This window comes from Teleopsis dalmanni, chromosome 2 (assembly GCF_002237135.1).
Source record: "Teleopsis dalmanni isolate 2A chromosome 2, ASM223713v2, whole genome shotgun sequence".
NCBI classification, from domain to species: domain Eukaryota; kingdom Metazoa; phylum Arthropoda; class Insecta; order Diptera; family Diopsidae; genus Teleopsis; species Teleopsis dalmanni.
This window is the reverse complement of record NC_051847.1, coordinates 176,105,735-176,123,103: the sequence shown is the minus strand read 5'-3', so window position 1 is coordinate 176,123,103 and position 17,369 is coordinate 176,105,735. Positions and strand designations below refer to the sequence as shown.

Here is a 17,369-nt window from a genome sequence, read left to right as displayed (position 1 = left end):
GAGATATATTAAATTTAACCTAGCCGATATTAAGAGTGAAAACAAATCAATTTAGAGTTACGTTAATGGAATCAGATTTAATTTAATTTTATTTAATATATAAGTAAATAACAATATTGATAATATTTTAAATTAATGTAATAAAATACCAAATTGATGTAGTATTAACACTCTGAGATTCAATCTAAATATTACTTAATGGTGTGATTATATTAATTGGTTCCGAGTCAGCTGAAGTTAGGAACAATACTCTATTTCACCTTGTTAGTCACTGAGATGCAGTGTCCACAGTGGATGATGGATTCGCTAACAATTCAATAAAACACAGTAAAACACTTATAAAATATCCTCAACTACAACTGGAGCACTTTAGCAAAGAAACAGCTATTTCGAGCATAACTTTATCATCATTCCTAAGACTATGCTCTACCAACACGAACCAACCTAAATGAAAAGAAAGTTAAGACGACACGATGAATGGTATTGTTGCGTCCAGGACTTTTATTCCAAGGCCAGTTTGTAAGTGGAAAAAGTCTACTGTTTTTGGTTTTAGTGTCTTGGGATGCAAAAGATATTAGATTAGCTATCTAGGTAGAATATCTACAAATTAGGAAGCTGAACCTATTAAGTAATGTTTGAAGTCAATAACTGATTTAACGGACTTTAGTCTGATTCTAATACTTTCCTATCTATTAATTTACAAAATAATAAATTTAGTCTATTATTAAAGCCTTGTAGACCGATTTAATGCAAAAATTTACGAAAACAAAATAATTCACACTGTTCAAAGAACCAATATTCAAATTAGTGTATTAATTGCCTATTCTATGATGGTCTACGATTTAAATCGGTCTGACTTCTGCCTATTCTCATACCCTAAAAACCTTGCAGATGGAAAATAATATTCATCAAAATAAGAGGCAATAGTTGGTAAAGTAGAATATTTTACAACCTTTTCCGAAAACCGCGGCAAATATGTGATCAAACAACTAAAACATAATACTTACAACATAACAACATACAACATTAATGACAATAGACTGAAGCTGAAGCAGGTTACAAAGAAAAATAGCGACCATTACATCTAAACCTGTGTTTCTCAATTTCTGTCTTGAAAACATATTTTGCAACCCAGTACTTGCACTTATATTTATTAAAAGCTAAATTTTATTATCTATTCCAAAATTCCTTCAAATTAGTTAATAATTGATATCTAGTGTCCAACAATATGGTTAAGTTCGAATATTATTCAATTCAGTGGTATTTAGATCAAGAACATGTAGCTTTAAACAATTATATTTTATATATCAAAGTCAGTCACAAAAGATGAGTCCATTGGATATTGCCTTATGTACTATATTTACTTCGTTTAAAAAAAATACAAACACAAAAGCATCTCAACGCCACAATATAGTACTTTTTTATATATCTTCTCAATGCTGTGGATAATTTGAACGTATTATTAGCTCTGAGTTAGATCTTTCTTTCACCACGACCCATAATTTTTGTTCATTAAATTTCTTCGGCTTATTAGGTCCATTACAAAATTTTTAATTTTGAACTGTTGAAAACTGCTCAAAATATTGGCTATACTAACAGATGACAAAAAGTATCTCAATAAAATATTCAGTAATTGAAAGGAAAATCATTACTGCTTGTAGGTCGGGAACAGTATTATAGTTACGAAGAGATAACTTTCATTTACCCAATTTGAGTAATTTTCCATTGTTGTCAAAATTTTAAGTTAAACATTTTTTTTAAATGAATTCGAACATTTTCCTATTGGTCTTCAAGCTGACGTATGTCATGTATATCACAGCGCAGGTATTTCTAACTGCGTCTACTACCAGTATTTTCACAGAAACTCTATTGAATTCTAGTGAAAAGTATGTTAAAGACTCATTAAATATCAAGCTATTTGATTTGCTCCTCCTCCTGCTAGATTATTCCAATTCGGATATATTAGAGTTTAGCTGGTCTTTGGGCCAACAGGTCTCTTCTATTCTTTATAAATATATTATAGGTACTTTTGGTGAGTAGGTGAATAAGTGTCTTAATGAATGCTTTTTACATACCACTAGTTACGTTTAGTTAAATTTACGTTTCGTTAAATTAAGTTAGGCTATAACAATGTTCCAAAGAATCTCTTTATATCCTTTGTAACCTTTTAAAAGTTAGAGTTCTCTACAAATCCAAGGCTTTTAATAAAGCTTAAGATACTCTTTAAGGACCTATTCTACATTTAGATCTGTAAAACAATGTAGAGTTCATTTGAAACAGTTTGTATACATAGTCATGCTAAAGAGTGAGCATTGAAATGTGACGTTCTATGAAACTGCTAATCTTTTACTAATATTTTATAATAAAAACAAGGTCCACGATAAAAAGAGGTGCCATGGTGGTATTCGCACATCTAAATGTAATAGCCAAATCGCAACGAGACGGTAAAACGTAAGTGCAGACAATTGTATGTAACAATTGAAAGTATATTACTGATATGAAAACCTTTTTTCTATTGACCTATTGTAATCCGTTTCAAAACGTAGAGTTTTCTAAAAATTCGAGACTTTAATTAAAAATTAACATAATTTATAAAGGATTAGATAGATTAGATTTTATATATGGATGTGTAAAAGAAGGTGGGGTTCATGTGACCTAATGTTTATAAATCCAAATATGCTTTTTTTGGACAGATTCTGTACATAGTCGTGGTTTTATTTAGTAATTGAAACCATATTACCAATTGCCGATATTCCGGCAGACGGCTAAAATGCAATATCTGTGAGCTTTATATGTATATATAATATAATTGTTATAAATTTCTATGTAAGACAATAATTTTAAAATGAAGTAAAAATAAAACTAATACTACCACTACTACTATTACCGATTTGAAAGCCTTTTTTGGTATTAAATAAAATAATAAATAAAATTGTAGAGAACCTATTAATTTTATTATTTTCTATTTTATATGAAAAAGTTTTGTTTTATTTTTTATTATCACTTTTAATTAAAGAATATTTAATAAATGTTCTTCACACCTTCTCCAACTTAATCCTCTCGCATATGGTTTTGTAATTAGTTAGAAATACCATATATCTTTGCAATGCTAAATTTTCAATGCATATACGACGAAAAAGGTTTGATAAAATAGGTATAATAGACTTCTTCAAAGTTGCATTAATAACAATATTTATAATAATATTATTTTTAGAAATATTTTTTAAAAAAAAAAATTTATTTATTTTATTCAAAATGTAACAATATTAAAACATTAATTTTTAAAATTAAACGAAAATAAAGTTATTATTTCAAATAATAGTGAATCATAACAATAAAATTTTATTATTTATTAAATAATTAAATTTTTGGCTAACCATACAGCTGTTTCGAGTATTGCCAAAAATCTGTTTTCAGTGATCTCGGAGTTATTTTTTTACATTTAATTATTTATAAATAATTTTTTGAAACTCTAAGTACCAAGAGTGAAAATCGTGCCCTGCCAAATTTGAAGCTCAGAGCCCGTATTAATACTTCTCTATTAAAGTAATGATTTCTATTAAGAAACCTGGTTCTTTTGTCATAATTGACTTTTAAAATAATATGTAGTAAAATTATTATTAAGTCTTTGTATAATTTTCGTTATTAACATTCCTTGGAGTTATATAAACTGACTCTAGAAATAAGCCTTTGTTCTATTGAAACTTAATTATTCAAAATTAAATGCTTTCGTTCATAATGGAACTTTCGCCATTTAAACTACTTTAATTGCATTTGTAAATAAATGCAATTGACGAAATTGTTTATTTGTTATTTGGTCAACGATTCCAAACAAAATTTCAATTGCAATATCCTGGCATATTTGTTCGCTTGTTGGCATGAGATTTCGCAAATAAGACTTCGAGGCATTTTGAATGCAAGCATTCAAATGCTCCTGCATGTCTCCAATCTGCACAAAGGCAAATATTTAAATAATTTCCTCAACACTCCTGGAGTCATACAATCACTCTGGCATGCATTAATTGCCATAATTGTAATTACATGCTTTAATGCGGTTGTAACTCCTTATTCCCAATGCAAGGTCCCCAATCTCCCCCGTGGACACTTCAAACCTTAAGCGCTTATTTATGTTTTAGTTACTCACACTTAAAATCGCTCACCGAATTATTTACGTGACTGTTGGCGGTGGTGGCCCAAAGAGTTACTCAGTAAAAAATTAATTAATTCGTGTTGTAATTTTTTTAATTACTTTTTTCAATATCGTATATATTGCGGTATTAAAATATTTATTGTTCCGGGATTGCTTACATATTTCATAGTTTTCAATTACTACTTGAACACTTTTCACTCCAACAAGTTTATTTTTAATACGTACAACCTGTGTACTCACCAGAAAACATGAAAATTAATTTCATGTACAATAAAATCGGTATTAAATTTTTAATTCACATAATTATGAGTTTCAATTATGACACGTTTCAACTTCATCATTTTATTATTTTTAATATATTTTTAAAAAACATTTCATATGTTTTCATCGACCACGACCACTGCTGCGGTTAGGCAGCCTATGAAGTTGACTGAATGTCCCGTAATTACTGTGCAAATTATATTGCAATTTTTATGAAATTTTTCTCGATATTCACACTCATCCACTCATTCATAAAAAGCCGCTTAACATTTTACATATTTCAGTATGTGCCTCAGGTTACTTAAAGGATATGTACGATTATTAACATTATTCAACCAATCTATACATTAATTAATACCACATTTTGCTAGCATAACAACAATAAAATAACAGAAAAATAATTAAAGAATATTTCAGAATATTTAAAATATTTTTTTTTAATTATTTAATAGATTAAATTCATTTTTTTTATATTATTTAAATTTAAAAATTACATTTTACATTTAAAATTCCTTAAAATTAGTTTATATTCATATTCATATATTAATCCGGATATAATTGCTTCTAATTAAATTAACTTAATAAATAATTTAAATTTAATTGAATACTTTAAGTAAATAAAATCTGACAGGGAGCTAAAGGATATAATAAGCATGAAGAAATTTGTAAAATAAACAAAGGATATACTAAAAGCATGGCAAATTAATAGTTTAGTTCATATGTTCTACCACGCATATGGAAAGCGGATTGTAAGGAAACATAACAGATCAGCATAAGTATAATAGGTTCATAACAGTAACAGTTAGAGTATTCTTAAACAGAGTAAATGATGCTATCCATCACTTAAGAATTGAGTCCAAGACACAAGATAGTAGAGTCCTTAAGGACAGTGAATAACCCTATACACAATTTGAGTTGAGAAGAATGAATTACTAATGAGATGTCATTAACTTCATAACGTTAGCAGAAAATTGATAATGAAGTCCTTAGAGATACTGAAGGATGCAACACATTATTGACGAAGTGTGTGCCACTGGAGATATATAATTAAGAGTACAATGACATCAGCCCAAGTGTCCTTAAACGCATTGACTGACTCTACACATTACTTAAGAAGTCTGTGTCAATGGCAATGCATTATTAACGCTATTGCTGTAACAGATTTTAGCTAATGGAGTCCTCATTGTGATTCTAAAAACATAAAAATATTGATTAGACAAATGCAGTTCTAGATTTGACCAAAGGTCTGTACTTTTTTCTTTTGGTAACTTAAACATTAAATATGCACCTTTTGATTTTATCGACTTGACATAACTTAACTGAATCGATTAAAATTGGTTAAAAAGTCTAAAAAGTCTAAACTTCAAAGTTATTAAAAAATCGAGAAAATCTTCTAACAGAGGGCATATACGCTGTCTTTAATAATATAAAGACAACACAAAGATTATAAAATATAGGACCAAAGAATAAACTAGTGAACATAAATAAGATGTTTATAAGGAGAAGGGAGTAAAGGTTTTAACAGACACTTGCTCAAATTAAACAACAACAATACACACTATCGTAAGTTTTTTTTTTTTTTTGTTACTTCATTTTATTTTATTATTCATTTTATTTAGTATTCATGAATAATAAGTACTACTTATGGTAATAACAATATATGATTGGCATGTACGGGACTACCCAGTGGTAATCACCGCCTTATGAAGAATTACAATTTCTAGAATCTACTCGGCAAATCAGAAGTTGCGAAGCGTATTAATCTACGAATGTTAAAAGTATCCCTCGTTAGGCCTGCGGCAAGGGGGTTAGGGTGAACTACCAGTCGTGAGTGATAGTTGCTGCTTATCTGCTGTATTGACTCGTACACTGTAGAGATGCCAAGATTATGATGTAGGACGTTATTCGGGATAAACCATGGGGCGTCGGCGCAGATACGTAATATTTTTGATTGAAACCTCTGAATCATATCTAGATTTGACTTCGCTGCTATACCCCAGATGGGTATACCGTACGTCCAGATTGGCTTTAAGACGACCTTGTATAAAAGTATTTTATTTTGTAGCGATAATTTGGATTTGGGATTAAGTAGCCAACTATCGTAAGTAGCTTTGATTTTACATTAAAGTTGAAAATTTATAGACTTATTTGTACTTATTTGTACTTATTTCTATTAGTCTATAAATCTGAGGTAATTTTTTCAATCGAGATTCATTTTTTGTCCAATTTCCATTTTCGATTGGTAAATCTCGAGCAAAATGTATAACACTCGAAGTGAATTTATAACACTTTAGACATTTTGACAGAGTAGTGAGATTTCACCAAATTTAACAGCTATTTTATATGATTTGACAGCTGAAGTACGATTTCATTCGATATATAAATATATAAAACATATAAATATATACTAACTTTACTACAAAAATGTTAGATTACTGTAAAAACGATCGAATGTTCAACAAAACTTGACTGATCGAGAGTAAATCTAGATTCAATCCAGTTTTACCAATTAAAAACACCATTTCTATGGTGCTCAGCTGTCTAGATTGGCTCTCTAGATGTTCAATTATACAAAGGTGAAATTTATTATTATTTCATTTATTAATTCAATTTATTAATTCACATTTGGACTACATATGCAGTCTGCTGAAAGGATTATCAGTCATCTAAATATGCATTTCACATCATAACTGAAAGTTTATTTGAAGCTCAGTAATCTTTTGACATGTCTATTTTATAATAACTTTCGAACATAAAATTAATTCATATAAAAAATTTTAGATACAAACCTTTGAAAACTTGTCTTCCTTAGTATTGAAAATATATGCATATTATTTTCTGTCTATAAGATTTACTACTAATTAATTTTTTTTTTTTTTGGTATAATAAAATAAACTCCGACTTATACATAATATACAACCTAATTTTCAAACATCAAAAATTTCTAATTAATTTTCATCCCTTTCCCTTACTCTCCCTTAGACATTATTTTTAGTGTGATATTGGAAACGCAATTTATCTATACAACCACTTGAGAATCGTTGATATAAGGAAAGACACTGTCAACAAACAAAATTCACATAACTTTATTTATATAAAGTACATTACAAAATACCACTTAAAATATTTCTATGTCAACATTAAATACAATTTCATTACCTAACAAAAAGAAAAAAGATATTCTTACATTTTTTGTATCTCAGAATTTAAGTGCTCAAGGATGTCATCGAACGTTCGAATGCGGAAGAACAGAGAGTAGGCACAAGAAATGACACTTCAAATCTAATTAAATGAAATGATTTTAAGTGAAAAAGACAACTATTCAATGAGTTAGTACAACAACAACAACAACAACAATTAGTAGGAAGTAACAATTACAATTACAATAACAATGACAACAAATATAAATTAAATTGAAACACTTTGGGAGTAAAATAGTCGTTAAATATGAAGAAACCAAAGAACTGCACTTGACTAAATGTGCATCATTAAAAAGTTCAAAAGTACTTGAGATCTTCTATTGCCTGCCGTTCTGTCAATGGGATTGTATGTCTGTCTGTTTGCTGTAATCTTGCCCTGTTAGTTTAAATTGAAAGCAGGCATGTCATTTACTGTGCCTAACAAGTAAGTGAAAATGTATTGCACTTTAATGCTATTAAACGTTACTATTGTGGTGTACTGATGTTAGTGTTGTTGTTGATATCGCTGTCGCTGTCGCTGTAGCCGTGGCTGTTGCTGCTACTGCTGCTGTAATGAATCTCAATTACAATAGGCATCGTTGACAAACACCGACAAAATTGAACACCAGTGCTAGTGTGACACCATTGACAGCTTTGACAGTTGAATTAACCCCTTGAAGAAAGGGAACAGTTTCGGTTGAGCCCAAATGACGTTCAATATCAAAATCCAATGACGCTAAAATATCGCAACTGCAGCAGTCAGCCTCAGTCAGACTCACACAGCCTTAGATAGCCTCACTCAGCATCAGACAGTCTCACTCAGCATCAGTCAGACTCATTCAGCTTCAGTCAACCTCAGTGCAAGTGCAGCTAAGCCGTACTGTACGTAGCCGTAGATATGAAGCTGTAAGGCTATGAGCAAGCAACTGTAAATGTTGCTACTGCAAGTGTGTATGCGTGTGTGCATATCGATGATGGTGAGTGAGTTGACATTAATGTTGATGTTGATGGGGAAAAGTTGTCTAAATATTTCTCAATGGCACTACGTTTTTTTTTCTAAACAATTTTTATGAGTTTTTGAGGTGCACACACTCTGGCGCTAATGCAGTTGGACTGTTCTTGTTGCTTTTGTTGTGGGTATAGGTATTGCTGTTGAAATTTCATGGAGTTCATATTAGGAAATAAAGGAAATTCATTTTCCGAAATCCCTAGAGTATTGCATATAGTTAATGGATACTTGCTGCTTATCAGTTTTCGAAACGGACACACACATGGATGAATATATTTATATGCAATTAGTGTGGAAGGGTTGCATTAAGTGTGCATATGTTCATATGTCCATATGTCACAGCTTCCTCATCTTCTGTGTTCTCAGCGTGTACCAGTGTCGACACATTTCCATGGAGTGATTTTATCGAATGTGGGCACACGTCGGACTGCCTTGACTTAGGCTGGTTGGATTTTAAGTGTGGAAAAATTAGCGTTGATATTATTGTTTCTGTGTGGCGCACATTTTCACATTCCAAACAAATTTCTTTTGAAATTGAGTATTAAATTGTCGTTGCCGTTTTAATTCAATTAAATCTGTTGTCGGCACGCAAAGAGTCATTAAATTTTATGTGCATTAGCACTTAATTCGATTAGAGTGAATTTAATTGGTTTAAAATTCTTACTTCTAAGAATCTTTTTTATGGTTTGGAGGAATGCTTTTTAAAGCTCTCTAAATTGCTATGAGTCTACAAAAGGCTTATGTTATTCTATTCGAACGCATGAGAAAATTTTGGTGTAAAAATATTTGATACCTTAAGCTATTTGGGTAACAAGTTGATTATAATTATTGAGAATGATATTAAAATTTATGATTAGTTTTTGCTAATATAATTATAATTTAATAAATTATGTTTAATAACACATAATGGATTACATTTCTCTGTATTACTTTCCTACACAAATTTCTATAGACAAGAAAGAATAATGTAAAATCATACGACAAATGTCTCTACGAAAGAAAAGTATTGAAATTTGCCAATAAAAAATTGCTCTGTTTAGTTAATTCAATTATTCTACTGCTAGTAGAATTTTGTTCTAATCTAACAGAACAAGTGAATTTGTTAATGAACTTTCACAGCAAATTAACAAAATTCCAAGTTCGAACATACAAGTCAAATATAACTTTGGGTCAGTTGACTAATCAACACCGACTCAGAGCTTGAATGCAATCAAGACCTTTTTGAAATAGAAACTTCTAGTGAGGCCATCTATTGACAATTACAGATGTGGGTTAGGTCAACCACTGTCCAGATTAACTTGACTTAGCAACATATATCTTTAACTATTTCAGAGAAATATATTTTATGATTAAACTTTAAATTTGTTTGCCGACCTGTGTTCTATAATGATTTTATTTTTTCGTTTATTATCTGGATATAGTTCACTTTTATTTCAATTAAAATTAAAATAATTAAATATTTTATGATGATATACAGAATATTCTTCTACAGAATATTTAAAATCTTGTATCGAAGTATATCTATCTCCTCAAAATACTCAGTAGATTGTTTTTGGTCACTTAATCGATATTAAAAGTGCTGTGTTCGGGTTGAGGTAAACTTTTTTTAATAAAATAAATAAGTTTTGAAATAACAACGAAAACAAAATAATATTTTATTGTTTTAATTTACAAAATGTTCTATAACTAACTAACAGATATCAGCGTCAGTTGTGCGTTTTACAATTTTAACACGTTGAGCGATTGTTAAACGATTCACATTTCAAAATGGCAAATTTTAAAGTTAACGTTTGATACATTAGCTGAATGTTTCATTTGATATATTATTGAAATGAAATCATGATATCAGAACCATGAATTTGTTAACAATATATGGTTTTAAGACTCTGTGAATGTATAACCTTAAATATCATGACAACTCTTAATGTAAACGTATCATGATTTTGGAAGATTGCTCCATTTCGTATATGTCACTGAAATGTGGTGCTATACAAGAACCATTATACGGATAACTTTACATAGTTGTAAACCTAAATAATGATCAAGCACTGTCACTACTGGACTCATTTGACTGCTGATCTGTGGAAAGTTATTAATGAAATGTCACCATGAATTATTCTGACTTATGAGTTTTTGCTTTGTATAGAATATGATATACCTTATTTTATGGTCAAATAATTCAAACGGGATTGCCATATGGAAATTCTCTTCAGTCTTTGAAATGACAGCACAAGCAAACTGATAAAAATTTCAAATATTTTTTTGGAGTAAATCAAAAAGGTTTAGAGCCATTTTGATGATCGTAACTTAAGTCTCAATAATGGTTTAAGTAATGCTTAAGACATATCAGCTTTTCTAGTAATTCAATATAATTCAAAATTAAGTCAGTTTTAAGACTCAAGCACAGACTGTGTTTAGACTATTATTAAAGAATTTTTAATAAAAGTAAGAGTACTAAATGAATTTATATTTCAAATGCAGTAAAGACGTAAGTATTATTTTGATATCCTTCAAGCCAAATCATTCAAGAGTATTTTTTTATATTTATTTTTGTTTAATTTTTTCTGACTGTAAACAAACTTGATAAAAATTTTTGATCTAAAAATAATAACAAACGTTTTAATAAGAAATAAGATCCAAGGCGATTTATAACTCCTAACAGGTCAGAATATCAACGTATATATGCACTTAACAAAAGTGCTAATCAAATACTTTTAATAAGAACTTAAGACTTAATTTAGAGAAAACATTCATTTGATATTAGAAATATTGTATTTTTATTAAGAATAAAATCTATCTGAGAAACTACTTACCATTGCCTAGCAGCATAAATAGCATTAATCCGGCAATTATAAAATTTCTACTCCAGAGGACGCCAAATTTTTGGTAATTATTTTTGATTTTCTTTGCAGACATTTTCAACTTTATCTGAACTTCGCTTTGTTTCGTTAATTGGCAATTATTGAAATTATTTGAAATTAATACATCAAAAATGCTATTAAGCATATTTTTTGAGTTGAAGATAGATTGATTGAAGATGAAATATAAAAATCAACAAATTCATTTATTTTTAAAACACTTTTCCTTTCAAAACAACAATTTCTCTATGTTAACGTGTTGCGTATCTCATAAAATAACGAGCTTAATTTCCAATAAACAAAAAGTATCTGTGCGCTTGTTTATCTAATGCATTATATCTCTAAGGAAACAGCTTTTTAATGGATACTCAAAAACTATAAATGTGCACATTTGTATATTTATGTGGCAAATATTAAAAAAATCTCAAATTGATTTTTTATGACAGCTCAAGTCATTGCAGGAGAAGCAGTTGAGATACAATTGCACTTCCAATTGCACTTGCAATCGCTATGTAGCAGACGAGAAATGTGCTAAAATTCACACAAGAAATTGGTAGATGAAATGAATGCAGTATGCAGTATGCACTTTCCTCTTCAATCAGTAGTTTATGTCTGTGTTTTTGTTGTTGTTATTGTTTTTGTTTACTTAGTTATTTGGTAGTGAATGTGAAGGTACAATTTTCCGTTTCATAAATTAAATTGGCAAATGTATCTGTTGCTTGGCTTGGTTCGTTGCCTATGCTAAACAACCGAAAATACATTCATAAAGTATCGTGAAGCAAAAATCATGTGCTTGCTTATGATAGAATTATGTTGTTTGCACCCACAGATATAATTTACGGAATGCTTATGATTATGGCACCAAAATCCACATAGAACCAAACTTCGGGCATTATTAATAATTTCCTGCCGCATGCCAAACTCCGACTTGCCGTTTGCAGATACAGCGCCTTGGCAGATACATTTGCGTACACTTGAAAAGAATTATATTTTATCGATAAATCACAAAGAAATTAATTTTTTTTTTTAATTAAAACTTTTGTTTCATATCATTTCACACAAAACGTTTTTAATATTTTGATTATTATTGCATTTTTAAAATTTCATTTTTAACTGTTAGTGCTGTTGTTGTTGTCGTATCTTTTAGTTTTAGTTGGTTTATATCTCTTGTATTTTACTTATTTTATTCTTTTTTTAGCTGAGATGAATTGCATTTGCTCATATTTGGAATGTTTGTTTATTTTCTGTTCTTATTTGCACAAACACAAAAGATTCTTTTCAATTAATTTCACATGTCATAACAGTTGCAGATACTTTGCTCTCGTGGCACCACTTTGTGTTAATTTTTATTTATATTTTTTTTTGTTTTATTTGGTCTTTAGATATTTCATATATAGTTTAAATTGTTAGTATTTTGATTAATGTTGGCTGTTTTTTTTATACAAATAAGATATTTTAATTAAAAGTCATTTGAATTTCACTGAGAATTATTCATGTTGTCTGCAGTGATAACTGAAATAAAAAAGAAAATATTATTATTCCTTTATCAAATGACAATAATCATAAGTAATTTTTTAAAAAATTTATAACAAATTTTAAATATGTATATATATGAATAATAGTCAAGAATAATTTTATTAATAACATTATAATAAATTTTTTTATTTAATTTTTTGATGATTTTTTATTTATAATTTAATATTACTTTATAATACAATATTTATAATAAAATAAATATATATAAGTATAATCAGAAGTAATAATAAAAAATTTATTAAAAATTATAAATACGTATATATATGAATTAGCATATAATAAACTATTACAATAATATTAATAAAATAATATTATTTTATTAATAATAAAAATAATATTAATAATATAAATATATATTAATAATAATATAATAAAAATAAGATAAAATCAATAAAATAATAATATTTTATTAATAATCTTATAATAAAATTTTTTATTTTATTTTCAATAATTTTTTATTAATAATTGAATTCTAATTTATAATACAAAATAGATAAATATATATGCAAAAAAAAATTTCTAACAAAATTTCTGGTTCTTAAAATACTAAAAATTTATTTAATCATTTATTTGTTTTTATTAAAGTATAGAATTTAATTAACAATTGTTTGAAAAATGGGTGGATATATGTATGTACCCAGATACATACATAGACATTTTAAACTCATAAAAGGACAAAAAAGGACCCAAGCAGTTTCGTGGTCTACTGCGGCTAATTCTTCACTTCAGTGGGGCCACATGTTGGACGGTGCGCTGTCCCAACGTTGCACCATATATATACATATAAGCTCATAAAAGAAAGAAAATATCTTGCTGTCTTATTTTTTATTCGAGTTAGGGTAACCCAGCACCTCTACTCTATTTTGTGGGTAGACCTATTAACGCCTCATTGGGAATATGAGGTAATTTTTTAGTGTGTATATGTCTGCATACCTTTTGGCAGTTGCTAGATGTAGACGAATCTTTAGCTGGTTTTGTGTTAAAGTGGGTTGATTATATATTTCATGGAAGAATTAACTAATTTTTCCCTTAAATGAAAATATTCAAAAGTTTAACATTTTGCTTAAATTTTATAGACGAATTACTCATATCAATTTGGACCACATCTATTCTTACTAGGTTAGGTAGAACTCCAGTTTAGTACAAAATAGAAAAATGCATACATTACATTACGGTACATTACCATTACCTGATTATCTTGCAGACTTTAAAATTGTATATTTTCATGAACATAACCTCCATATACACTTGAATTGTATGCATTTCCTAAATTAATGGCTTGCCTCAAATAAGACATCCGGACCTAACCACACCTAAACATAGCAAATCAGCTAATATAGTTACCATACCAGTTTCAAGATTCTCAAGTAAGTCAGTACATATGACGAGTACATAAGAATAGGAACTGAGCGCAATTGAATGACTTGCAACTACATATTCAATTAACACCGTATTTCGATAAATCTTTAATATTACACAGAATATCTTACTATATTTGGAAAGAAAATTTAATAATTTAATTACTGAGATAAGATTAAAATGAAGGGGGTATTTATATACTTCATGTAGATCCACACGACAGGTCCGTTGCGTTATCCAAGCTGTTGGGTATAAGATGTTTTCCTCCTAATGACTTAGTTCTTTCTAAAGAAATAGGGTTTCTGTTATAAGTGTTTTGATTATTATATAGTTTCCAACTACAATAGATATATACTTTAAACAATTAATATTTCTTGAAATAGCTAAGGGCAAATTTGATGATGTATCTATATGTCAAATCTAAAGATTTGATCTAAAGATCTGGATGTAAATATAAAATAATATAAAATAAAAGCGCTTACGTGATGTGTACATTAACATAACTTCAATCAATTAATATTTATTGACTTATGTTTGGCTAAACGTGCTTTTGTACATTAAATTCAATACAGACCGTCTGTGGGTTCGTTGTGGAACCCTACGGATCTTAGTGCATGATGTTTCTCTCCAAATTATTAAATAAATCCAATATAATCCTATTAATTTATCAATTAAAAATCAATTAACCAATTTATTTTCTTTGACTTAAGTTCGATACAGTTTAAGACGAAAACTATAGCCATACTCAATGTACATCACTTAAACTACCCGACAACTCTTATTGTTTTTATATAAAAAGGTGTTTGTGATGTGCATTCATAATTCAAGCGCAGCTTACATTACTTTTTATTAGTTGGATTATTTTTTGTTAAATTTGATTATATTAGGTTTAAGTCCTAATCTGTATGTCAAGCTCCACTTAACCTCCTCTCTAGGTTTTGTACCGTAAAGATTTTAATATATGTCACATTTCGAACTATTTTGAATCCCGTATATAAAAGAATGTTCCTATGATATGTGTATTCCTAGTCGTAAAAGTATTTACATCACTTCAACCAATTGATTTTTCTTAACTTAGAGGATTTATGTTTATAGACTCAATATAGACTGTCTACCTGTTCATTGCATTATCTTTAAGTTTCTATTATAAGATGACTAGCTCCTAGTTATGTGATCGTTTATACTTAAAGATGGTATCTGTGATGGGTGTATTTCGAATTGAAGAGTATCTTAATAACCACAACAAATTAATTTTACTTGACTTTGGTTAGTTTAAACTTAAAACGAAGTCTATATTTCAAAATTAATGTAGATCGCTTATGGACCTACTACATTACTCTAGATCACTTAATACATCCCGTCCTAATTATTTGGTTATTCGTATATTAGAAAAATTTTCTATCACATCTGTATTCCTTATTCAAGACCTACTATTACCACGTTAGTGAAAAATTTTTTAATTAAAATTTTGTTGTGAGTTTTGGCATTAGTTTCTAATAGTTCTATGAGCTTCTCAAAAAAGAGTTGTCCATAAGACTATAGTTATAGACTATAGATATAGATATAGACTATAGTGTGTATAGATTTTTTGTAAAGCAATATGTCTGAGGATAACTTTTGGACTTAAGCTTAGAAATTAAACCATTTATTAAAAAATAAATTGTACATATTTTGAATATATTATTATGATTATAATAAACATAATAATTTGGGATATACTTTTATATATTCACTTAATTAATATAAACATAATATTTAAATGTTTTTAAATGCTTTTATATATTATTGAAATATGTTATAACTTATATTATGTGCGCTGACTAACCATTTTCCAAAGGTGTGCAAAACCATTTTTTTAATATATGTGTTATAATATTCAATTATTACTATATCACACATAGCACATTTTTATATCAATTATGTAAATATAATGACATGATATTTATGAATTACAATATAATATATGACATGAATTACAATATTATTTTTTTTTTGGCAAAATAATTCATACATTCTTTTAATGTGGAATAAATACATAAGTATTTGTTTTTTCCATAAACAGAGTAATTTACCACTATTAAAGAATTAATTTTTTTTCTGAATAAATGTAATATTATTAATTTATTTAATTTTAAGTATTTTTTATTATTATATTAATTTATTTTATTGTTTACTTATGCGCTCATCTTTTAATTTTAAATTTATTAATGATTATATTTATTTAAAACATTGCGAAAAATACCTAAAACAACACAACGCGGAACACCAACAAATTTCGTACACGCGGCAAACAAGTTGACAAACGAATGATGTTTTAGCAAAAGTTGCAAAAAATATCGAAAGCAAAACACACTTCGCAACATTAGAAAACAGAAAAAACAACAATAAAACACCCCCCAACAACAAAAATTAAAAGAAACGACACACTACTTGCATACAAAAACGCGTACTTCCAAAATCTTATTGGAAATCAACAAAACAAGCGCAAGCAACAAATGAGTTGTGTTGCTGTAAACATCATGTTCAGCAACATGTATACAGTATCATTTCTAAACATAGTACACTGCTGTTTTATAATTTTCTTGTAATGCTGATTGCTACACAATTTCAAATATTTTCAGGAAATTCTACTTGTACTTAAAATAATATTTCAATGACACTTTAGTATTTCGTAGCAGTGGTAATGTTAAAAATGTATATATGTGAACAAAATTACAAATTATGAAAGACATAAAAGCTAAATAAACACATTTAAAATTCTTTTTACTTTGTGGTTAGACAATTTAAAACGTTTTTGTTTATTTATAATTTTTTTATGATTTATGTTTAATTGTTTATTTAATATTTGAAAGAAAAAAAAAAAAAGAAAATTTTACTTTAAACGTCTAGCGCCTCTGAGTGAGGGTGTTTTTACAGCCTACAGCTTCACACTCTACTCTCCTGCACACTTACTTGTAGCCACTTAAGCATGTGTGTCGCATGCTTCAAGCATTGTTGCTAATCAAATGTGTCTGCCT

The 17,369-nt window shown here is 28.4% G+C and overlaps 1 protein-coding gene across 1 annotated transcript in view; it reads right to left on the bottom strand.

Moving 5' to 3' along the window:
* LOC119676231 overlaps window positions 1-11,606 on the bottom strand; it is an 87,257-nt gene extending 75,651 nt beyond the window's left edge. Inside the window, exon 1 of the mRNA XM_038087466.1 lies at window positions 11,413-11,606. Coding sequence (XP_037943394.1) covers window positions 11,413-11,605 — 193 coding nt within the window. The 5' untranslated portion in view covers window position 11,606. The remainder of the gene's footprint in view (window positions 1-11,412) is intronic.
* Window positions 11,607-17,369: the final 5,763 nt, after the last annotated feature.